Here is a 25,667-nt window from a genome sequence, read left to right as displayed (position 1 = left end):
CTGACCACCTTCACTGTTCCCTCTGAAGAGATCATCAGCCCACCATTTAAGTTGAAGCAGGTGGTAGCTCTGGTTAAAGGATGAGGGTACAGCAGTTGTGACAAGGCTTGCACGGCACACCTCACATAACAGTTTTTTCAGAATTTCTGACAACAAACCCTGAAATGTAGACCAGGGCATTGTCCACAAGACCACCAAAGCGGGTGGGCAGGTAACTGTGGTCACATATGACTGCAGAAATGTTTGCAAATGGGGACGGGAGCTCTTCCTCTGCCATTAAAGCAGAGTGCATGTCTGCAGCTGATAGGGACACAGTCTCATCTTGTACTGCCATGCTGCCTGACCCACTTGGTGAGACACCACAACAGACCATCAGATGGCGGAAAATGCCCTGGAACTGCCCTGCAGTGGGATTGTTATTCCAGCCTCCTAAAAAAATTAAAAACATTTACACACTTAGTTTACAGAGATGTTTAATGAGGACAGTCAGAGTTATAAAAGATATATCTTCTGAGGGTAAGCCGGGAAATTGTATAACCATTTTTTCCCCACAGGTAGGCTATAAAAGGTAAGTAAGGTAATAATTGTATAACCATGTTTTTTTCCACAAGTAGGCTATAGAACGTAAGTAAGGTAATAACTGTATAACCGTGTTTCTTCCACAGGTAGGATATAAAAAGATACGCACTGGTGTCTGAAGTGCCGTTTACTTTAGGGGGTGGGTTACTTCATGAGGTGATAACCATCAATAGGTGACCAGTCTGAGAGGTCTATCACATCAAAACATACTGTAAACTACGGATGTATAGGTATAAAAAAAATCTCTACTTGAATTTGCCCACCCAGATCGTACCGATATCCGGTCTGGCCCATGGACTAAAAAGACTAATTATAAATGTGAAACTTCTACCTGATGCCCTGACAGAATTGAACAAAAGCTCCAAGTGATCGTGACTGAAGTGGTATGTGCAGACATAACGCTGAACTTGGAGCAGGTCAGGAATCATCATCAACAATGTGTCCATGTTGATGACAAAGCCGATGACTGACAGGTACCTTCAAAAGAAAACGTTTCATCAATATGATCGTGGCAAAACAAGACACCTCAAGAGCACCTGGTAAATTTAGTTATTGAAAGGCGTTAATTGACTTTTCTACAAATATTTATAACATGTAACACAACACATGGTGACAGAGATAGTGGCAGCAATACATGTTTCGCTCCAGTAAAGTCCCTGATCGGTAAATGATTTAAATGCACTACAAATCTACTGTGTGCAAAATTACTGGGTGCTTCTTGAGAGTATAAATCAGTGTCAGGATTAGCATCCTTGAAATAAATTATTTACATCCAGGATGCTAAAGCAACTAGGAACTATATTAAAACTGAACTAGGAGAGCTTGAAAACAAGAACATGCCATACATACCATTTGACACCTCTATGACCTGAAAAACACAGAACACAAGAAGATTCCAACATACACATACAAACATCATAAACAAGAAGAAATAGGGCAATACAAGATATGCTCCTAAAAGCAGGAGGGACTCACATTACCTTCCGCCTCCGGTTTTGCACACAGCAACATCATATGAACATACATACCATTTTTGACACCTGTCCTGTATGACCTGTAAAATACTGAACAGAAGAGTCAACAGAAACAAAACTGCTGAGAGCAATAAGATCCAAACAAGAGAACAGAGCATCATATGAACTTATGATGTCGTGAACTTTTCATGGAAACCATTCACTATTTTAAAAGACCTCTTTGTTTGGTGGAGGAATGTGCCATCTTAAGTGCCATCAAGTATTCCCTGCCTCTCAACAAGAGCTCTGCTCTCTCTGTCCAATTCAAAGCACCCAGGGGAGCTCTGAATCGTTTGGCACGTGGATTGCGGCTGTTCAGGATGTCAAACAACCTTTCAATCATCTAAAAAAAGCACAAGTTATGATATGATATATCACCCCAACAGTGGTATCGTAACAGGGAGGTCAAATTACTATCTAATTTCAATATATACAACAAGTAAGCATTTAAGTACACAGCTCTGCTTGGATTTCCCTCTACAGGTAAGTATAAACAGAGTTAGGTTTCATGCAGAATATGCAATGTTATATAACAATGTTTGTATGTTGTATTACCTCAATGAATTCAGCTGTTGCTTCACAGTTTTTAAACTGTGAATAACCAAGGTCCCTCAGTGTGGGCAGTGCTACCGCTACAGAGTGACTCTGTTTGTGCAGCCAGGGACACCTTCATCTTCTGGCCATCAAAGTGGACATGCTTGTTTGTTATCTTGTTGGCCACATGCAGTCCATCTTTTGTTTGGACATTGTTGAGATCAACAATGTATGACCAGCTGATTTCTCCAGTGGTGCTGGTCATCGGGCTGTAAGCCTGCAGCATGTTGCGTGCCAGTTTCAACATGTGACAAGCGTCCATCAACACAAACACCGTCAGCAGTCACTGGATGCTCATGAGGGTTTCCCTTTAGCTGACACCTGAGCTGGTTGCACATGTTGACATTGGAGACATGCCCATCCATTGTCATGCAGACCACTCTTATGCCACGTGCATGCAATTCCTCCAGAGCATGGACAACCAGGACCTTCTGTGTGTCGGGTGACAGAGACTTGGTGAAGTAGTAGGCAACTGGAGCTTTCCAATGACCCTGTAAGTCAACCACCATAAAAAACAAGCACCTCCGTGGCTACATCAGTCTCATCCATGCCATCCCCCATATCCACATATCCACATATCCAGACATTTTCTGGGTATAGGGATTGTACTGGACATGTCTTTTGATGGCCATGGCATCCAACATGAGGGCCACAGAGCCATATTTAGCAGGGTCTTGACGTCTTCTCTGCATCATGTCCAACATCACTGTGTTGAGCCCAGGCTTGGCATCCACTGATTGCATCCACCTTTACAAAAAGAAAATAAATAGCTATTTAAGTGCTTTAACCCTTGGATCCCTATTTTGGGCACTTTTTCTTTCTTTCATTTTTTTCTAAGATTGTTCTTTTTTTTCCCAAGACTTTCAAAAATAGTGAAAATAGCACATACAAGCTCAAAACTTATACATCAGTTCCCTGTTTGTTGTACAACATAGTATGCAGGGCTGAAGTGTTTTAAGTATTTTAACCAGTATGTTTAAAAAATGTAATCAAAAAACATGTACTACACCTTTGCAATGTATGTGGATGTGGCAGGGGAAGATGCAGAGAATCCCTCAGGTAACTGTATGCTTTTGGACCATGGAGGTGCAGTGTGAGGGCAAACTCTCTCTGGTCCTTCATATATTCAATTCAATTCAATTCAATTCAATTCAATTCAATTCAATATTCCTTTATTTGTCCTTACAGCAGCATCAGTAGAGCAGATTAATATAAGAAATGCATGCAAATTAGAAACATCAGAATATATACAAAAGAGTGAGAATTTTAAATAAAAATAAAAAGAAAGAAATTGTAAAAAATTGTAAAAAACTGTAAGAAATTGTAAATAGTATTTACAGACTGTTATGTACATGTTTTATTGCATAGACTATTGCACTGATTACTTGGAGCAGTTTTTATTGTACAGTCTGACAGCTGCAGGGAGGAATGACCTGCGATACTGCTCTTTCACACACTTTGGATGTAGCATCCTGTCACTGATGGAGCTCCTCACTGCAGTGAGTGTGTGTTGGAGGGGGTGAGAATCATTGTCTGTCATGGAGGACAGCTTGGCTGTCATCCTCCTCTCCCCCACCTCCTCCACCAGTTCCAGAGGGCATCCCAGGACAGAGCTGGCCTTCCTGATGAGTTTGTCCAGCCTCTTCCTGTCAGCTGTTGTGATGCTGCTCCCCCACCAGACTACACCATAGAAAATGGCAGAGGCCACAACAGAGTCATAGAAGGTCTTCAGGAGTGCCCCACGCACCCCAAAAGACCTCAGCCTCCTGAGCAGATAAAGTCTGCTCTGTCCTTTTTTGTAAAGTGCAGCGGTGTCATGAGTCCAGTCCAGTTTGTTGTTCAGATGAACACTGGATGTTCACTGGTGATGGTGAAGAGTACAGGCGCCGACGAAAGTCCACAACCAGCTCCTTGGTTAGGTACCACGCAGGACGTCTTCCAGAGGCGTGGCACCCTTCCCAGTCTCAGGCTCAGGTTAAACAGATGTCCAGTAATCCCGCTCAGCTGATCAGAGCAGGATCTGAGGAGCCTGGGACTGATTCATGGCCCCACTCACATTCATGGCCCCGCTTTGAAAAAGAGGTCTATCTGAAGATCTGAAATTCAGTTAATACAAACTAGTTAGTAAGTTCCCTTGAAATAATACCTTTATAAAGTCTGACAAAGAGTGTAAACATAACATAAAATTCAAAGTTATCAATTTATTTTACCTGAGTGGAAATATCAAATACAAATACTCACATCATTGGGCTGAGGTTCACTTTCAGGGATATGCTGAGAAAGGTCCACTGGTAGGGTCTCTTCAGCTTTCCTTGAAGTTTTTGTGTTCCTTGTTGCTACAGGCTAAAATATAAGAAACATTATACTTAAAAACAACTTCATTAAAAACAACTTGAAAGGGTTTTAGTATCCCACAGTGCATTGTAATACATGATACATCACTAATTCCTAAACACGCAGAAAGATCTAATGTGGAAAGCATGCAGAGGCATGTAGAGTAAAAATGCACCTTCTCTTTGGAGGTGAGACGGGAAGTTGAAGACAGATGGGGTCTCACCTTCTCTAAGCCTGACAATCTGACCCGTCCTGTCAAAGTCTTCTGGCTTGAAGTGCTCACTACAGAGCTTCGATGACTCAGTAGCAACAAAACCCTCCCTTCTTATTGCAATTTCCCATTGCCTCCACAAGTCTGTGTCACTGGGAAACCTTCAAAATGTGAAGAAAAAAAAAACAGCTCGAGATAATGAGAGCGAGAGTACCAGTTCCTGCTGTTAGGATTTCGTTGATAGCCAAATAACGTTAGTTACGATGACATAAAATTATATTGGTCAAATAACCAAAATTTTTGTGAAAGGTAATCCCACGTGATCTGCTTTCAATATTGTGCCGATTATTGCAACCGTAGGCTGCACAAAATACGGGCACAGCTGCTGTCTTCACGTTAACTTCTGCTGGCTCTGATGCTAGCCTAGAGTGAGGAGATCCAACCAATGGCGGCGACGCTGGATTACGCTCCAGCACGTAATGAGGCGTCTACGTATGGTACGACCCATCACTACCGTAAAGTGTGACGTTGATATTTAGAGCGTATGTATTACAGTGAGGAGATGTCTCCTCTGGAGTTATTTGTCAATTTTATTAGCGGTGAAGGTTATTGTTGACAAAGACCGCAGCGGCAAGTAGCTCGTTTTCCTTTGTATTTGGCGATATGTGTGATTTATAGAGGAAATTGAAGAGGAACAGAAATAGTTGACCATATTTCCTAACCGGTTAACCATTCCTGCTAGCAGGAACTAGCCATGGTCATGTAGTTACAACAGAGTTGTGATGTAATTGACTACTGTGTCGAACTTTTATTGTCTACCTGAAGAAAAACATTTTGATGAAGTTAAAGCAATTGCTGCGTAAAAGACGGACACGTCACAAAGAAACAATACAGTACTATGCTTAAATTGAGCATACTAAAAATACATTGATTACACCTGGTTCACTTAACAGCACACTACACTGTCTGAAGTGACCATATGCAGAGAAACATCCATTCCAGTAACATGATGAACGTATTACAACAGTTTTTTTCATCTGTTATAATTGATTTGTGAAGCCTTGGTGCTGTGCTGCATCACTACATGCACAGCAGAAGTCTTAGCAGTATTTCTTTCAGTTGTTAGAAGTGAATCCTCTTCAAGCTCTTTAAGTCTTATGTTTCCTTTTTTGTATTATTTTTCACGAGTCCACCACAATCTAACAGAGCATTTTGTGACTTTCAGTTCAATTCAAACCTTAATAGTGACTGGAGTGGACTGCTGATTGCTTCTCTCAGTCATAATGTCAAAGCCCAGCCTTTGCGTCCTGTATGGGAGCCAGACCGGTTCGGCCCAGGACACGGCCCAGAGAATAGCGAGACAGGCGAGGAGGAAGCAGCTGCAGGTCCAGGTGCTGCCTCTGGATGCTTACACAGTGGTGAGTAGTATGGCGAGGACAGGGGATTATTATGGCTCTGACCATTTCTCGTTACAGCACCAGGTTTGGGGATTGAACTCATTTACCTGCAGGGTTTATCCCTCTCCACACTTGTTTGGGTCTTGTAAAGCCTCCATGGAAGCACTGTGCCCTAATGTGTGTTTCCTCTCATCAAACAGACCAACTTGATCTCAGAATCTCTAGTTGTTTTTGTGTGCTCCACCACTGGCCAAGGGGACCCTCCAGATAATATGAAGGTAATGAAAACAACAACAAAAAGACATGGTAAGAGGAACAGGAGTTAAATGTTGAGGCAACCTGCCCTTTTGAATGTTTCTTAGCTGGTGTGGAACTCACATGTGCTTTGTGTCTAGTGTTAGTAAAATGTTAGATCCATGATTGCTGAAACAAGCTGTTTTACATGCTAGTCAATGATTGTTAAACTAAAGGGAAGTTTTTTTCTTCTAGTTTCACATTTGTAGTTGTCTCAGTAAAGGCTCAGTCACACCAAAAGGTGGCACAGCAAAATCTATCTGCACCTGTCTGTGAAATGTGGTGTGGTTCTGTGTGGTGATGTAGTGACTCCTTGCTGTTGGTAAACTACTGTAGCTGGTAAACTAACACAGCCAGTAATATGCTTGGACCAGTTCCAGATTTTTTGCGCTTCTATCTGTCTTTCTTCTCTATATTTGTACCAACAACTCCTGTCTCATAACAGAGACTGGGCCTCTTTTGTGGAGCAGTTTATACTCCAACAGAGCAGGTTAAGTGAAAAATGGACAATGCAACACAGCTAATGAACTATGATGGCTTCCTTCATTTTGGATAGTCCCGATCTTCAGTCGCTCAGACATCAGCGCTGTCAAGATAATGTGAAAGATCATGAAGAAGTTTATTTTGATGCAAAAACATTTATGCAGATGTACTCCACCTCCGCAAGGCAGTCCAGTGAATTAATGTGGTACCATTTGAAATAATTGATTTCAGTGAATTTTGCCGTTTGAAGTGTTGGATGTGATCAGGCCTTAATTCTTTGCCAGTCCCCACTGAAACCCCTAAAATTCACGTGAATATGGACGTGCTTCAGTATTGACTTGAGTGCATATGATTTCAATTTAAAAGATGTAATATCAATAGTTTTGTTTTGATTTTCTTAATTTTTACCAGACCTATTAGATTTGCCAAATCACATAGAAATACATTGAAATAAGAAACCCCATAAATGAATAAATGTTCACTTGCATGCTTCTGTGTACTTTCTTCAAAGAACTTCTGGAGGTTTGTCTTTAAGAAGTCTTTGCCTGTTGGCTCCTTGAGTCGGCTGGACTGTGCCATTCTGGGCCTTGGGGACTCCTCCTATCCAAAGTCAGTCTTTTTCAGGTTTACAGTTCTCACAGTACACGTTCTGAGTGGCTCACGGTCTTAATAAAAGCATTCACCACTTTCACCCATAGGTTCAATTATGTGGCGAAGAAGCTTCATAGGCGCCTTCTGCAGCTGGGTGCCAGCATGCTGTTGCCTGTCGGGCTGGCAGATGACCAGCATGACCTGGGGTGAGAAGCACAATGTCTGAAGGAGCTGGTGAATCATGGGTTACGTCATTAACTGGGGAGGAAAAATAAAGCACAGAATGTTTTTTTATTCCAGGTATTTTTATCATGTGTTTCTGCATTAGTTGAGTGGAATTGTACACATCAGACAGAAGTTCACACAAATTTTGTCTGCAGTTGTACCTGTTTGCTGTGTTTTTCATGCACTTTGGAAAATGTTAACACAAATTAATACATGAAAGAGAATGCTTTGCTTGGCAGTACTGGGAATTAATAATAATAATAATAATGATAATATACAATATTGATACAAGTGATAGCAGTTTGATAACTGTACAGTTATAATTAGCTTTTGGGGCCACTATGCAACAAAAGATTTGGAGTTTTGAATTTGAGATAAGGGAAAGACACACAGTTCATAAAACAGGTGAGTTGCAGGAAATAACTGATATTTCTTTGTGTTTGTTTGTTTTACCTCTCTATCTCAAAATTACATTGCATATTTCAGTAGAATGTTATGCGTAGTTTGGCCATGGCTGATGTCAGAACTGAGAGAGTGTTGTTTTATAAAGCACTTTAAATTGTGACTCATACCTGTTTAACATAAAAAAGAATTTTGCTTTCACACCTCATGGAGGTGAGATCCACTCTGATTCTTGGATCAAGTCCTTTCCTATGCAGATTTTAATCCATTTATTATGTTTTTGCTGAATGCAACACCTGAATGCATTGTGCAGTGGCAGCCTGAGTTGAATGAATGCATCAGCTCAGGGTGAGCCTGTCAGATGATGCATTTGGCACACAGATGTTACTTAGATCCAGATGAAAAAATTCCCATTGTAAATTCAGCACAATATACGTTTCACAGCAACAATGTCCTTTTAGTTGCTGAAGGACTTGTAGTGGGACACATCCTTGCAGCAAGTGGGGAGTTGCATTAAATGCAGCTTTACAGCAATTTAAATAGAAACACACAGAAATTGAAAGACATGGGCAAAATGAGTGAATTAAAACTTAAATTAGTACCTGAAATGAACTTAATTCATCTCCGGAGGCAAAGGCAAATTTATTTGTACAGCACAATTCATACACCAGGCAATTGAAAGTGCTTTACAGAAGCATAAAAATACATTAAAATCATAAATAGAAAATACATTTCAAAGAAAGAAAGAAAGAAAGAAAGAAATTTGAAGAGAGTAGAAAGATAAAAATAAAATATATTTAAAGGAAAATTAAAAACAAGAGCCAGTAAAAGACAATAATCCGGAGGGTCAATTGGTTAAGTGCTTGTATGACTCAGTGATTTTTACATCCTGACAGGATGATTTCAGTGTTGACAGGGTTGGAGTGGTGATGTCTCAACAGTAAATGTTCCCAGCTGCTGGTATGTGTTTGCTCACCTCAACATCTGTCTGAACTAGGTCAGATGCTGTGATTGACCCGTGGCTCACATCATTTTGGGAGAAAGTGTTTGCTCTGTACCCATCTTTGGCTGATGTGATTCCACTGAGGGACGATGAACCGTGAGTATCCACTTGATTGGACACAGTGTGTCAGTGTTTGGGTTTTGTGTTAAATCCTAGTTGGAATGCTTCTTTGCTGGTTTCTTGTGGCAGGCTCCCTCCAACATACACTTTCCACTTCCTGGATAATGTGAAAGAGGCGACGGACGACAGGCTGAGGATCCCCACGGAGCGAACTGCCCCCTCCCAGTCCTGTCCCTTTCCTTCCAGACTTGTGTCTAACAAGAGAGTAACGGACATGTCTCACTTTCAGGACGTGAGACACATTGAGTTTGATATCACTGGATCCAACATTGAGTGAGTAGAGTTGAGCCCCTTTAAGACGTGCACCCCTTTAACATGTCAGTCTCTTGCTGGTATCAGTCTTATTAGGTTGGACCTGTAACATTTCTCTCACTCTTTGAACACGACACAAGTCTGAAGTGAATGGTGTCATATTAACGTGATGCAGCAGCACAAGATTAAACATGCAGAGATAGAGAGATGTGCATCTTATACGATCACTGTGATATATTATCTCAATATCCATCTGCACAAAGTTGGTGAGATTCTTCTCATATCAGATCAGTCACTGTGAGAAGCAGGAGCTAGTGTCCCTCACCCTCACATGGTCAGTAATTAAGACTTCAACAGCAAAAAAGGTCTCAGAAAACACCAACAGACAACTTAGTATGGATTTTCTTCTTCTGCTCTTGAATGTAAAATGAAAGTGGTGTGCCTTCTTGAACTTGATCCATTAGTTGTGGTTTTGCCATGTAGATTTGCTGCTGGTGACGTGGTGATGATGTATCCCTGTAATGCACCAGAGGACGTTCAGCAGTTCTGTCAACTGCTGAGATTAGATCCAGAGGCCAGGTTCACTCTGAGGGCCACAGACAACACTGCAGGTAGGTGTGCGTGTGCGTGTGTGTGTGTGTGTGTGTGTGTGTGTGTGTGTGTGTGTGTGTGACCTGTGTGACCTGTGTGACTTTTGGTTCATAGTAAAGAAATGGATGAATAAGTTTGACTGTAGATTTAAGAGTATATTCCAGTTCCAGAAGTGATAAAGTAATAAATTACTTTCAGTTAATAACCTGCTCTGTCATGAGTACCTCTGTACCCTTGTGACAGTCATGAGCCTTCATCAAATGAAGCCTCAATGTTCAGTATGAAATAAAGACTATGAAGACTATGAATGAACTTTTAAAATGATTTAAGGAATTATTAAAACTCAACCTTACCATTATTATTATTTCAAAATGCACATTTTAAACCTTTTTCATATGACATTTATTTCATGTCTTGTTGTATATGACTCTTTTATAAGGTCACATTTTAGGTCATAATTTGACTTTTCATGACATTGGAATGAATTCCTGCTTCTTAGCTGCTCACATATTGCCCAGCAAGCTGGCAGATATATATTAGCCTTTCTTTAGAGAGCAAGTTCAACAACAGCTACAAGTCCAATATTCACTCTCCTTTTAGCTCTGTTTTTGGTCTCCACCAACTCCTTGATCCACTGTTGGTATAAATATACCAATTGGTGCAGCTGTAAAGCAGAATTGTCTCACCTAAACAGATGGTGAAATGATTTCTTTGAATTGAGCCTCCATCTTCTCAGTCCCAGCCAGGCTTCCTCAGCCCTGCACTGTGCGCCACCTGGTGGAGAGCTACCTGGATATTTCCGCTGTGCCTCGTCGCTCCTTCTTTGAGCTGCTGTCTACCTTTGCCACCAATGAGCTGGAGCAGGAGAAGCTGGTTGAGTTCAGCTCAGTGGAAGGCCAAGATGAGCTGCACACCTACTGCAACCGGCCCAGACGCACAGCACTGGAGGTGACGGCTCAGGGTCAGGGTCAGGGTCAGAGTCAGAGTCAGAGCTGGGCTGTGAGCTGGGAGTTTAGTCGTGTCAAGGAGAAATATGACACTCTGCTCTCCAATAATTCCAAATGAAACTTTGGTTTCACTTTTTAATTATTTTAAAGCCAGTGTGTGTCGGATTCCATGTGATTGGAACATCTTTTAGATCAATTTAATTGCATTTTTTTTTGTAGAAAATCGGCTGAAAATCGGCACAGTCAGAGCATTCCTTTTAATATATCCATCATTGCTGTCTGCCTCAGTGTCAGGAGAAGCCAGACATGTTCAAATCTTACACATCGCAGCTTTAAATATGTAAGCCTTTCCTTTGACCTGCTTTCTGAGTGTGTTGTGCTCTTGCTGCTGCAGGTCTTGGCAGATTTCCCCCATACTACAGCAGAACTCAAAGCAGACTATCTCCTGGATCTGTTCCCTGAGATCCAGCCTCGCTCATTCTCCATCGCCTCGTCTCTCCAGGTAGCTCATCGTTCATGACAGCTATTTAACTGCTGTGACACAGGATGTCATGCTCAATGTGTGGATGATTTAAGCTAAGCTGTAGATGTTATTCAGTGAGTAGGAAAGACAGGTACGAAAGAACTCACAGTGAGATCTTGATTTATTCTAGAAAAGACTTCTCTCCACACAGGCTCACCCACACAGGCTTCAAATTCTGGTCGCTGTGGTTTATTACAAAACCAAGCTGTTCAAACCACGAAGAGGCCTCTGCTCCACTTGGTTAGCCTCTCTGGACCCCGTACAAGGTCTGTCACCACACATTACATTACACATTACAACTTATATCACAGCCGCTTTTGTGTTCATTTCAGAAATCCATGCATTGTTTTCCGTTGTATGCCTCCATGTCAGTGACAGCCATGCATGGAGGCATTATGTTTTCAGGTTGTTCGTCCATCCCTCATCTGACACAAGTCATAATGCCTTGAGCTGAAAGAGCAGCTCACACAAAACCAGTTTTATGACAGAAGCATATTATGCAGAAACTTGGGAAGTGAAAGAAACTACAGAGTCAGAATTAATAAGCCGCAGGTAAACACCATGTGGCTACATGCCTCAGAACAAAGAGTCTGTAGCATAGCCAGGTACAGACAGTAGAGCAGGTGTAGGGGGAGTGTCTCCACACATTTAATTCAGATTCAGACCTTAATATTCAAATCCTTGAATAAGCCCAATCGTTCAGTTGGCTCCAAAGTTGCTCTCACTGACTAATAATATCAATTGTCTCATTTTGCAGTTGTGGTTTTGTTTTGTTTTTTGTTGAAATTAAGGTACTATCAATGATACTCAGCACTTCCTGTAGATGTTTCATATTATTCAGGAAAGGCAGTGATTTTACACTTTTAGCCACAGGAAGGCCTTTAATGTGAAAAATGTATGCAGGAAGTCTAGGGTGTCATTGTTGATAACTACAAAAAAACAACTACAACTATCAGTTAGTGAGTGAGAACAGTACTTTTTTTTAAAAAAAGAGAAAGCCAGAGCAGCATGGTGGTGACATTACTGTTGAGGTAGACATTACAGTGACAAGAGATTAATAGAGAACAGCTTCAGCAAGATCAGAAGATGGAGAAATCTCACTAAAATATGATTAAGTATATTCACAAAAATGAATGAATGTTAATGTTAGAATGCAAAATTTGGACTATTTTAAATAAAAGCCTTGTTCTCAAATATTTGAGAATGTGTGAATGTCCTACAGTTAAAAAACCAAGCACATAACTTAGGTAATAAGTGCTTCTTAATGCAAAAATGCTGATTAGCTGTTACGTGACAAAGGTAATTTAAAGCCATGTGACCAGTCATTGTACTAAATGGCATTGCAGGAGACGTGTATGTGCCCTTGTGGGTGAAGAAGGGAAGTCTGAAGTTCCCTGAAGAGGACACCCCTGTGATAATGGTTGGACCTGGAACAGGAGTGGCCCCCTTCAGATCAGCTTTACAAGAGAGGATTGTTCAGGGAAAAACTGGTGAGAGTTTGACCTCTCTGACTTCACCTCTTGCCTCACATCATTTCACACCTCTGACATGACTCACCTCCTCTTTGTCCTGCTGCCGTGTAGCCAATGTCCTGTTCTTCGGTTGTCGCTCTGAGTCCAAAGACTTCTACTTCAGTTCAGAGTGGGAGGAGATGATGAAGGCTGGACACCTGACCCTCTTCACTGCCTTCTCACGTGACCAGGTCAGACACACACACACACACACTCAGTACCCGCCAACCATTACAGGAAAGGACAGAAACTTTGCCGTTCATACTGTGTACTACTACATGAACTTAAAAGAAACAAAAGAAATACCAAAGAACTACAAATGATGTGATTATGGATTCTCTTTATTCTAATAGCCTAAGTTTGATTTGTAGAAAAATAAAAGAGTCCTGGTTAAAATAGATGCACTTTACATATTGCTTTCAGCCCTTTCATCCCCCCATCAGTGTCCATTGACGTCCGCTCACTTCCACAGTGTGTTTTTATATTACCACTGGGGGGCACTGAAGTGAGCCATTATCAAACTCCACTCATTGTCTCAAAAGAGCTGTTTCATCACCGGTTAAAGGTGTAAAATTGACTGTATTTTTCTGTTTGGTGTGTCTGGTGTGTGTGTGTGTCGGTGTGTCTGTGTATATGTGTGTGCAAGTGGTTCCAGGTGGAACCTCAGCCCCTTTTCAAAGCCTTTTTTAAGAGTGTACACTTTGTGGCTAATCATGAAATGGAATGTTTTTGTATTTCAGGAGGAAAAGGTGTATGTGCAGCACCGTGTGAGGGAGAACGCCAAGCTCCTGTGGGACCTGATTGCTAATAAAAATGCTTGCTTTTACATTGCTGGGTAAGTGAAACGCACCAAAACTAAACATCTGGGTATTTAGGATAGGCTCACAATTTTTCAAGTCTATCTTAAAACAGTCGAGTGCCCATATGAACATGGAAACAGGTTCTGCTTGCTGTATTCATTCATCCTGATCATACTTGACATTTAGAAAATCCTTCCTGAAGAGTTTCCAATAGAAGAGCTACAAGACAAAAGTCCAAAATCCATCTGAAGCTAAACCGAGGCTGCAGCAGTGTGACTTAGACAAATCTTTTTAGACAAGTCTTTGGCAGATGATTCTGAAGGGACACTAGGTCTGGTTGACACAACATAATGAAGCCTTATTTTATTTTCAAAACATTTCTAGTGGGAAATTTCGATTGATGCTTCTCTCTACACTGTTGTTGTTCAGCTAACTTTGAGTTGAATCCAGGCCCTCTGATTTGATGACGCTGGCTCACTTGAGTGTGATTTTCTCAAACAGCTGGTCACTGTAGTTTTTAACAAATATTGCTCATACAGGAGGAAGTAGTGCATTTGTTGGGGACTATTTTCACCTATGGATTAATACACATTAGTGAGTGTTTGGGCAACAGGACAGTGTGGGATTGAGTTCAAATGAAACACAATGTATGTGTTTGTGATAATGAAGGGACAACAGTGTGGGCCACTGATGTGAGCTCTGTGCCTCAGAGGAAGAAGATACATACAGGGAAGGATACATGCATTGTTGGTTTGGGTCTGCAGGTGAGATTTGTTGACAATAAGGAAAATCTAGAAAATCACCAGACTTCTCCTAAAATGTGCTGATGCTTTACTAACATTTGCTCTCTCATGTCTCTTGATAACCATCTTCCTAAGACCACTTGTCCAGACTCACTGAAGCTGGAGAACTCAAAGAGTGCCTTCGTCATACAGACCTCAGAATCCTCAGCGGGGATGTGGGCCATAATTAAATCTACCACATGTGTTTCATGCTGGCATGTAGCTGAAGGACTCTCTTTGCTGTGTTAAAAAGGGCCAGCACGAGCACCGAGTGGCTGTGAACACACAGTGTTGACCTTGTTTCTCTTCTCTACAGAAATGCTAAACAGATGCCAGCCAGTGTGTGCGACGCTCTGAAAGAAGTGTTCCAGCAGGAGGGGGGTGTGTCCGCCGAGGACGCCGAGCAGATGCTGGCAGCCATGGAGAGATCAGGCCGATTCCAGAGTGAGACTTGGTCCTGATCGCTGACCTCAACCCGCCACTCCTCAAAGTTCATATTAACCTTCTGCTGCCATGTTGACTGTGTGATACAATCGCTGCTGAAGAATCAATGTAGATTCATCTATCAGCAAACATCAGCATATATGGGCATGGAAGTTTAATCTTGACCAAAATAACCAAACCTCAAAGGTCCACTTACAAGCTTTCTGGAGTTTTCACCCACATCTTACAGTCTTTATTCAGTGAAGTAAGCAGGCTCAGTGGTCACATGACTGGAGTTCCATACTGTGGTTAACATCACAGCCTGTCATGTAGCTTTCAGACCCACTTTAGCCGGGATTGAAAAAATGCAGATAGCTATGGCAGTGCAACGTCGTCCAGCGAGGCATTATTGGTAATTACTTTGCAAGATGAATGCAGTATTTCTGTGTCTTTGTTATGAAAGATGAAATAGTTGCTGCCTTGATAACTTTGTGATAATGCTGATTGATTATGCTGTGCAGTGTTTTGGCATCTGATTGGCCTTAAAATACATTCATCTGTTACTCCAACTGGACTTCCCAGACTATTTCATGTCTCACTGGTACCTGAAACAACACACAACCTGTGACGCTGGGCTGTTTTCAGTCTGAATCCTCTACATTGACATGCAGAAGACACCGTCTTCTCTGTCCCTCTGTCTGTCTGTCCCTGTGTGCTTTCTCACTGGAGTCCTACATGTCCATACAGTGACAGCTTCAATTTCAATTTCAGTCACACTGTAAATGATGTAAATGCAGCTTTAGTGGTAGGTGGAGGCATAAAGCCGCGAGGCGTCTCTGTGGTGAGCACCTGTGTCTATCAGCACTAAATGAGACAGTAATAGACTTGAAATGGTGCTATAAATGAGCCATTGTTTTTTCATTGCCTCCACCTTCCAATAAGGCACTCGGTGCTAGACGACACCATAGATTGTAGCTCTCTGTTGAAGAATGAGTCAGATTGGTCAGCCAGCAGTCGGTGGATGGGTGGAGACGGTTAAGGGAGGACATCTCATCCAATGGCAGACACCATCTTTGAACAGAGAGTGTTACTATCTCCTCTATACACCACCTGTTATCACATCACCAGGTGATAAGTGAACCTTTGTGCTGAGATTAGTTTGTTACGTACACATAGTTATGTTCACTATACGTAACAATTTTAACTATTAACTACTATTAAAAGTACTTGAGTGGATGAATCCTAACTTCATTGGTTTGTTTTAGTTCTTGTTTACTGAAAAATGGCAATAATCTGATTAGGAACAATTAGTTAAAATACTGAATGCTGAAACAAATTTCTCTTGATCATAAATACAAACAAATTTAGTCTTCATTATCAGAATTGCATAAAGATACCAACTATCTGTTCTGCAAAACTGATCTTCACATACTGTCATCAATGTGGTACAGCTGAGTCAAACAATGTTATAGCATCCAGGATGAAAGCTTTCTTGTAAAAGACGAAAAGTCCACAGAGTGTTTAAAAAGGACACACTTAAGTTTTACTCAAACACAATTATGTATCATAAAATCACCATTTATACTCCTCTAGAGGGGCACAAGGAACAGTCACCTTGTATTTGGAGTGGTCTCTTCAACTGAACCTCCTCTCTGATTGGGATTCATAATGGATCAACAGCTGCACCAATGATGGAATCATAATGAACTTTCCTTAAGTGAAATATACTTACCCACATTTTCAACCACCGCTTTCTAGAAATACAGCTCCCATGTCTGTTGCTTCATGTTACACAAACGTATCTGTTCTGAATGCAGCTTTGTTCTGCTCTGTTGAATCCAGTAGTGTAACACAGTTCAGGCTGATTTTTGAAGAAACATGTAGCAAGAATGTGCAACACTTCTGATGGACCTGTTCAGCTGTAAAACGAATGACTTTCTGGGTTTGAATTCCTACCAAAGTGCCATAGAGCTTCAGTTGAGTGCTGTCACTACATTTCCCAGTATTCACTGAATACGGCTGTGTCACTGCTTGTGGAGATGATCAGCTGTTGTTCATCCACTGGATGAAAGACTGGAGTGGCGCTCTCTTTTGCCAGAGAAGCTCTTGCCTCTGAAGGATCACTTTTGACTCTATAAATGTCTGTTCTATGTCAATGCACATGAATATTCAGTGATCGCTTTTTAGATATTGACTGACAGCGAAAGCAGTTCTACTTATTTAAATCACTTCTAGCCCAAAGCACAAGTACTGCTGTGATTAATGGCTGCAACCAGAGATTATTTTCTTGATGATCCATTAGACATTTTGTCTAAAAACACATTTTAAGACTCCTGGAAGGCATTCACAGTGTTGCAATTGGTTGTTTACATGAAGGCCGACAGGAATAGTGTCAAGGATGAAAAAAGAAATGACAGACAAGTTCAACTGCTGGCTACTATCTCACCGCCACACAGCTGACTGATCACAGCGTGAAGTGGGTGTGCGTGTTGAATCGCTGGTTGTCTATGAAAAGAAGCATCACTGTGTAACATCTTTATATGACCATGAGTGTTTCAGTAGGTCCAACACAGTGACGGGTCTCCTCTGTAGTGGACTGCTTCATGTCAGTTTTGGAAGTTGCGCTCTCACAGTTAAACTTTCATCCCTATCCTGTCAATAACTTAAGCTTATCAACTTAATATTTTGGAACCAGCACCTCCAGTATTTGGATCAAGTAACTTGTGAAAAATCAGGTGGACTGAATTTAGCAGGCTTCAGCAGTTATTCCAATATGTCAGACGCATTTAATCAACATTCATGTGAATATTTTCAGATCAGACTCAGGATGGGGTCCCAGAAAACTTGATTGGGACACACCTAATTAAAACCAGTAAAACACCACCACAGTAAGTTTCTCTTACCGTATTGATAAGACATTACCTGAAAACATTTTTAATAAGCTGTAAAACATCAAACTCTCCATGAAACAACTCTAAACAATATGAGGAATGTGTCCGCTTAAGAACAGACAGCTTGAAGATGCTCCACAGCTGACACACTGTCAGTGCACACTGGAACCAGAATGTGACACAGCTGAATGGCCACTGAGGTAAGTGTACGGTCACATTAGCCCTCTGTTCAGTGAAACTGAACCACACTCAGCTCCAACACAGGATGTGATGTCACAGTTCCAATGCTGGGTAATAAATAGATATTGAGCAAGGTATTATAGTCTGTCAGTATCCATACAGCCAAAGTTGGACAAAGATGAACTTTGACTTGCGGTCCTGCTGTAGATCACACTGACACAGGAAACACAGGCTAGAATCTGACCATCTTGAATGGGACACCAAGCAAATATTCATAAGACAGATGTGTAATGTGGCTCTACCTTGAGGTATGCTAGCCCAAAAAGATGCTGCTGCTTAGAGTTAGCAACACACAAACACATCACACTGCAGGTCATTTCCAAAGAGATTATAAGTGGATTGCTGACTTGAAAAACATCATTTCCACATTAGAAATACTTTGTATACAAGGCCCCCCTTCTCCCTATCCCATGGAGGAGGGAGCAGTCCTTTATCTGAGAGCCAGTGTGTGGACTTGGTAGATCTCTTTCGGGAAGTTCATTTGTTGCTCCTCATGGATAATGCGGAGGCCTGCTTTGCTCACCAGATTGTGAACTATTTCCAGGTCACGGCACACGCTGCTGTCCACTTCATCAGGGACCACGCCCTCATACGACACATTGTCCTTGATCACGATGAGGCCGTTGGGCCGCAGGGCTTTCTGGCAGCGTTGCAGGAACTCCACTAGGTGGGAGTCTGTAAGGTGGCCTGATGGGAAAAAAGAGCAGGAAAGATGTTCAATGAGGAATGGACTTAGAATTAAGTCACTGTTGTTAATCTAAGTATGACATGCAACCATTGCCCACTGGTGGCAACCATTGAGACAGACTTTTTTTTTTTTTTTTTCATTGAGATAGACTTACCAATGACCCATTGGATCCAGATGACATCATAGCGTCCTCTCTCTGGTACAAAGTCCTGCAGGCCATTGCAGATGTACTTCCCCACCCTCTTGCCCTCCTCTCCCAGGTACGTTTTGGCTTTGTTCAGGAACTCCTGTGTCACGTCCACCAGGTCCACGGTGTTGAACAGAGGGAGCAGTAAACGTTTGGTGATCCTCCCGATGCCTGCACCACAGTCCAGAGCACAGCTCGTGCCTGTCTTCCCCTCCCCTTCCTTAAATGGCACACAACATCACAGGTGGGTAAAAGCTGTGACACAAGCTGCTTCCGTCAGGATGAAGAGACTTCAACACAGTACAGAATCCACTGGCTGTTCCAACTGTAACAAAACTATTACTATTAATATTCAGAATTTTTCTCATGTAAACAATGAAAATGAACGGCTTCAGTTGGCTGAGCAATGCAGCCAAACTCAATATTGCAATATTCTGGGAAAATTTTTCCAATGTGGCAAATGATATAAAATAATCCCACTGAAGTCCATTCATTCTACATGTAAACTGTATGTAATCCACAGTATCTGGACACTTATTGAACATAAATGTTATTGCTCTGAGGGGAGGTTGAATAGCTCCAAGAGTAAAAGATAATGCTGTTTCAGTGGCAGAGAACTTCACTCAGTATAAATAGATTTTATCAAATATAGAGAAATATTCCACACATCTCAACTAGCAAAACACGCTACAGCTGATACAGCAGTTGTAGCAATGAGCAGCTAAATGTGCAGCAGAAGGCTCAATGGGCAAGCTGATTGAGTGTTTCCTGTGCTGTCCACATTTTCTCTGAGAATCTGGATCTCCACAGCTACAAGTTTTTCACATCAGAAGTAGACAAAGCCACAAGTATTAGTGTTGGCGATGGAGTTTCGAGTAAAGTCCCAAGTCAAGTGCAACAAGTACCTGTGACATAATAACTGTCATCTGTAATTTCTGAGTTTAATATTTTGTATATTGTTGTCATCTTTTGTTTGGAAAATGAAGAGTTGATTTGCAGCACAGTTTTGTTAAACTGGGGGATGTCTTTCCAAGTTCAGTCACAGGTCAATGGTCTTAAAGTCATACATGAGTTGCAAGTCTGTAAATTTGCATCAGTTCTTAAGTCGTCAGATTTATGACTCCAGTGACACCGACCCAATACACACATACTGTGTGTTTAAATGTAGCCATTATTTCCCTTGAAAATGGTAAAACAAATGTGTTATCGCTGTCTGACATCTTAAAAGAGTTTCTTACGCCGAGGAACTTCTGCAGGAAAGCCTTGGATCCGTTAATATCAATGCTGGAGATGCTGCCGTAGCCTCCCAGCATGCCATCCACTGTGGGGGCAACCTCCTTCCAGTAATCCTCTGCATTGGAGTAGAAGCTGGCCTCATCTTCTGCCAAGTCACCCATCCTGTCAGAGCCCACATGGTTCACTCACAGGAAAATGTACAAGTCAAGTACAAGCCAATCAAAATGTTTGTTAAAGCTGATCATACAGGGAGATTAATGATGGATGCCCCTTTTTATGGATACTATATTCCAGTTCATCCCATAGGACTGATATTGGGATACTATGGGTACAAATTCCTAAACATCATTTCACCAGAATGTTCTTGAACCATTGCTGAGAGCATTATACTCACATAAGCATATAATATCCATGAATAGATGAACCAGAGCCCTGTTTCCCAAAAGCAGGGAGGTTAAGGTGATAGGTGCAATAAAATCCATTTTATGAACCATCTTAAGCTTCAGAGGTGCTTCCCAAAGCACAGTATCTTAAGAAGTAGTAATAAGAAGTATTAATTATTAGACCTCTGCTTGGTCTAAAAAAAGTAACTGTTACTGACTACCACAATTTCTTTTCTTGATTTCTTTTAGTGTTTCTTAAAGCCAGAAAGTTGCCATTTGAAATGACTTTAGTTTTGTGTCATGTCTGTGATCTACTTTTTCTCCACAAAATTAAACAACTGAATGAACATCCTCGAGACTGGTGATTCCATAATTTTTGCCAGGGGTTGTAGCATGAACTGTGGCAAGATGTGACCCACGCCACACACGAGCTTGCACGATTGCATGTTAGGCATGACAGAAACAAAACAGGTACTCATTTGTACAAACACTGCTCCATAGCACTGCTAGCGGTCAAAAACACTAACACCTTTAAGTGTTGTTGGATTTAAAAAGAGTGGTGATAATTTCATTTGGAAGTAGGCCATAACTTTACAAAACAAAAAGCTAATTAATTGAACAGGTATTGATCTGCACCAAACTGGCCACTGTCATGTATCCACTGACTGACTTCCATCTGTCAGTTTCTGTAGCCTTCATCCTCCTCTCTGTCCACGGGTGATGTAAGGCTGCCTTCACCCAGATAGAAATGATCACAGTTTGATCCTAGTTTGGTTTTTCTTTGTTTGTTTTTTGAGCATCAAGTTAATGATCTTTTTCACTATTCCTATAGTATTTATTAGTATCCTCTCAAGTTCCACATTTCCCGATTTGGTTTTATTTTTTATCTCTGAGAAACAATTTCCATATGCTCACAGGTCTAATACACAAATAATGTCTGAATGGCATTATTGAGACAGATGGCCGCCGTCCCAGAGCCTGGTTCTGTTTGAGGTTTCTGTTAAAAGGAAGTTTTTCCTCGCCACTGTCGCCAAGTGCTCGTTCATGAGGGAAATGTTGGGTCTCTGTAAAGAGTTTGGTCTGTACCAGCTCTATATGGAAAATCTCCTAAGACAACTTCTGATGTGACTTGGTGCTTTATAAATAAAATTGAACTGAACTGGATTGAATCTTCATATCATAGCAACAATGAAGCCGGTGAGTAACATGTAACATGCTGCAATGTATCATAACCTTATATTTATTTATACTGACTAGTCTTTTTTCCTTCTTTGTTTTGTCTGTCCTCAAAAAACACTTTGTCACTGTATTTTTGACACTTAGTTCAGTTTTGACTGGGACAGACAAAGACATCTTGCTACTGTTGACAAGTAAAATTGACTCTGGAAGTTATTTTATTATTCCAGTTGCTAAGAGTTCATGTGTTTTACATTTACAAACTGTGCAGTGTGTCTTTGCCTATTACTAAAAATACTTGCCCACATTTCAAACGTACTGGCTTTCAAATTGCAAATGTACTTCAGTACTGAGTGTCTGTAGTTTCTCGGCTACTTATTGTTTGATGTACGCTGTCATCAGCCTGTTTTGTAGGCTGTATTCAGCTCTGTGATGAAGGGGTATTTATGCATATTCAGCTCTGCAGAGATTTAAGTGGACAGGGGGTCTGTCACCTGCTCGGCATGTAAGAGGGACACATTCAGACAGGCACTCCAGCAGCAGCCAAATGTGGCTACACTTGGCAATAGTTCAGCTGTCAGCACCCATCTTGTGACCGGGGCAGAGGGGACACATTCCCCCTGAATACCATTATAAAGATGTCATACTAATTCATCGGTGCACACACAGGTAATGACTGTCAACTTGATTTGGAAATCTGTATATAAGACATACAACTGAGGGACTTTTCAACACGACCTGTAATTATCATGAAATAACATAAATGCATGTGTCCTGAAGTTACACCATAGACTGTCGACATGACCCTTCTGTGAGCACAGAAGCTATTAAATTTTATTTTTTATTGTACACACAGTTAAATACAAGTTAAAACATACTGACAGTAATATCCTAGCTATAGTTGCTATCAGAACTCAAAGAACAGGGAGACAACCTCATGACCACTTGCATACGGGAAGTTAAAGTGGGTGTAAATAGGGTGAAACTTTTAAAATATAAGACATTTAACTATGTAAATTATGTGCGTTGTCTAAATGAACTACTAAGGCCTGGCACGTGCCAAGCATTGATGTTGTAACTTAGTTTTAGCCAACCAGCTAACGTCTGTTAGCCACCGCCAGCCTGTCGGTAAAAAGCGAACTCTATTTATTAAATACATTTGATAAAATATAAAATGACACTAACCTTCTCTTAATTCACGCCAGGCCCGACACCTTCCTCTCCACCCGCTCTCAAACCCGGTCCCTGTGTCAATGTTTCGGCTTTCTATTTGGGGCCATCTCGGCACATGATCCACGTCATTTCCTTATTTGGTTCCAGGGTGGAGAAGTGACACCAGCGCCCCCTACTGCCTAACTTCATTCATGTCCTCCTACTCACTGATTAGATAGATAGATAGATAGATGATTAGATAGATAGATAGATAGATAGATAGATAGATACTTTATTCATCCCCAAGGGAAATTCGCATTATATGTCTTAATAACATATAATTAGATTAATAACATATGGCTAAACATCAAAGAATGCATAGGTCTCAAGACATGCATTTTAATACATTTAAAGATAAATATCTAAATAAAGAAAATGTAATAAATTAAAGTAGAAAAACTAAAAACAAAAAATTCAAAATGAAAAGAAATAAACTAACTTTAACTTCAAACTAATATACTTCATAAATACTAATTTATACTATTTGCTATTTATTCTTTTTTTCTAGTACAGCACCACCAGAGTTGTCTTAAATCTCGTTGTACACCACGTATAATGACAATAAAGGCATTCTATTCTATTCTATTCTAATAGTTGAATTTATCAATTACTAAAACTCTGCTTCAACTGTTTGTTTTTCAACTGTGACTTTTGGTTTTCTGAGGTATTACTAATGAAAATAAGACTTTTGCATCTTTGATTAATTTCACTGGGTTTCACTGTGTTCATGTTGTGTCCACCCCTCTGTGTCTGATCCTGGCATATGCCAAGTACCCCAGAGAAGTGTTTATAATTTGGTGCAGAAACATCACGGATGAATGAACACATAAATGATTTGGAGTGTTTGTTAGCTTGAGAAACTATGAAAGCACACTATGTTTGGGATGTGTTTTGTGTTTTTCCAGGCAGAGATTTCAAACTTGAGTTTGGTAATTCATCATGTCTGCTTTCATTGTCGTGGAAGTCTTCAATCAATCAATAAAGTTTATTTGTCACGTGTAGTCACGTAAAGTCACTGTGAAATGTATTTCTGTCATTTCCTTCATTTTATGCATTAAAAAGAATTTTAATAAAAAGGGGATAATACGTTTCAGAGGGTTAGAAACATCTTGGCTGACATGGTTCATCTTGTAGCCTTCATCGTGGTCATCAATTTACAACACTTTACCAAGAACTGACTGACCCTTTAAGCAGCTCAGCTGCTAAAACTCTCAATTTCAAAGAAAAGATGTAGAGGACATAAACTCAGTTTCTTCAATAGTAGCAAAATCCCTGAACATACAGTACTTGCTCACTGAACATGTATTTTCTGACGCAATACATGTCAATGGTTTCCTGTATCAATACTCATAGGAATACTAACACTCAACTACATTTCTATATTTCAAATATGCAAAGGCTGAAATTAGCCAATTGATTCAATAAATTGCTAATTTGTCTACAAGTCAAACTGCAGTAGTGGTGTTTTAAAAACTAAGAAGACGTACAGATTAAATTACAATGACTAGATTCAATATAAAGAAATAATCAATAGGAGTAATCATTCATCTTTCACAGAACACATTTTGACATGTGATAGTAAGAAAAGCACAGGCATAAATGATCAAATGAACAAGAGCTGAATTCCATTTAGCTGCTTCAGTTTCAGGGTCCTGATGTTAATGCAGGCCTCAGTAGCAGAATAACACTGTGCTTCTCATGACCAACTGTCAGGTGTGAATGGTGCGCTGAGAGTGGGACAAATGTTAAAATGCTCTGCAGTACAGACTGAATACTTGACAGGTACTTTCTGTACACTACTGCAGGCATCGTCATCATTACAAAGAGGTGCAGTTGTATGATGGAGAGCTGCAGTGCAGTAAAGGAACCACAGGAGGGCAGTACAATACAGCACCATGAATAATCAGCGGTCTGTGATCCTGCCTTGGTTTGTAAACTCGTTGTCAGAGCAGTTCACTGTCAGTTTAAGTCTTGCTCTGCTTCCAGGGGCGGGGCTTGTGGACAGGCAAGCCAGGCAGTTACTTGGAGCCCCCGGCCACTAGGAGGGCCCCGGCCACTTATTTACAACAACGATTACTGATAGGCCTGGGCTTTCAGGGACCTCTGTTGGTCCCTGGACCTTACTTTGAGAACCACTAATCTATTTTTTCAGTATTCATCTCAAATGTCCCAGAAATTGTGCATTTATGTGTGCAAAAACCAAATTTTTGCGGCATGCATGGGTGGGGTGGGAGGCCCAGGGATTTTTTGCTTGGAGCCCCATGAGACCCTAGCAACGCCACTGTCTGCTTCATAGCCATTTGCATTGTGAAACTTGTATCTGCTGATATAGGACATATCACCACATGACTACCATCATTATTTGTATACATGTGCATTCATCCAATAGTGCTTTATTTCATTAGTCCTAACTTGTGTAATTTTATTCCGGGACTAAAGCCTTCACTATCAAAGAAAATAAAATCTCATCTGAAAATTGGATGTTGCAGGCGTGCAGACACACTATCAGGTTGAAAGGCTGGTGTGCATCAGAGCACACACACACACACACACACACACATGGTCAGCTTGAAATGAAA

General features: G+C 40.9%; 2 protein-coding genes and 1 long non-coding RNA gene across 6 annotated transcripts; 1 reads left to right on the top strand and 2 right to left on the bottom strand.

Moving 5' to 3' along the window:
* Positions 1-3,343: 3,343 nt before the first annotated feature.
* Positions 3,344-5,195, bottom strand: LOC143338182 (uncharacterized). 2 transcript variants are annotated; one of them, XR_013079225.1, is made up of 3 exons: positions 4,744-5,195; positions 4,428-4,529; positions 3,344-4,282 (listed from the first exon to the last, which is right to left on the bottom strand). It is a non-coding gene; the product is annotated as an uncharacterized LOC143338182 (long non-coding RNA). The 2 variants fall into 2 exon arrangements; XR_013079224.1 differs by having other exon boundaries at positions 4,696-5,145.
* A 51-nt stretch (positions 5,196-5,246) lies between these two features.
* On the top strand, positions 5,247-15,988 carry ndor1 (NADPH dependent diflavin oxidoreductase 1). 3 transcript variants are annotated; one of them, XM_076758035.1, is made up of 15 exons: positions 5,247-5,361; positions 5,957-6,149; positions 6,329-6,406; positions 7,417-7,514; positions 7,604-7,702; positions 9,121-9,222; positions 9,316-9,519; positions 9,982-10,109; positions 10,826-11,037; positions 11,431-11,538; positions 11,711-11,825; positions 12,906-13,049; positions 13,143-13,261; positions 13,811-13,905; positions 14,969-15,988. In XM_076758035.1, exons 2-15 carry the CDS (start codon positions 6,015-6,017, stop codon positions 15,111-15,113), a joined length of 1,782 nt encoding a protein of 593 aa, XP_076614150.1. In that variant the 5' UTR covers positions 5,247-5,361; positions 5,957-6,014; the 3' UTR covers positions 15,114-15,988. The 3 variants fall into 3 exon arrangements, with proteins under 3 accessions (XP_076614150.1, XP_076614151.1, XP_076614152.1); XM_076758036.1 differs by lacking the exon at positions 5,247-5,361 and having other exon boundaries at positions 5,930-6,149; XM_076758037.1 differs by lacking the exons at positions 5,247-5,361; positions 5,957-6,149; positions 6,329-6,406; positions 7,417-7,514 and having other exon boundaries at positions 7,610-7,796.
* Positions 15,989-17,838: 1,850 nt separating this feature from the next.
* ntmt1 (N-terminal Xaa-Pro-Lys N-methyltransferase 1) lies at positions 17,839-23,199 on the bottom strand. Its single transcript, XM_076758038.1, has 4 exons — positions 23,062-23,199; positions 20,320-20,479; positions 19,049-19,301; positions 17,839-18,893 (listed from the first exon to the last, which is right to left on the bottom strand). Exons 2-4 carry the CDS (start codon positions 20,476-20,478, stop codon positions 18,637-18,639), a joined length of 669 nt encoding a protein of 222 aa, XP_076614153.1. The 5' UTR covers position 20,479; positions 23,062-23,199; the 3' UTR covers positions 17,839-18,636.
* Positions 23,200-25,667: the final 2,468 nt, after the last annotated feature.

The sequence above is a fragment of the Chaetodon auriga genome, chromosome 19 (genome assembly GCF_051107435.1).
Source record: "Chaetodon auriga isolate fChaAug3 chromosome 19, fChaAug3.hap1, whole genome shotgun sequence".
NCBI lineage: Eukaryota > Metazoa > Chordata > Actinopteri > Chaetodontiformes > Chaetodontidae > Chaetodon > Chaetodon auriga.
Note: the sequence above shows the minus strand (reverse complement) of the source record. Positions and strands in the feature narration are given on the sequence as shown.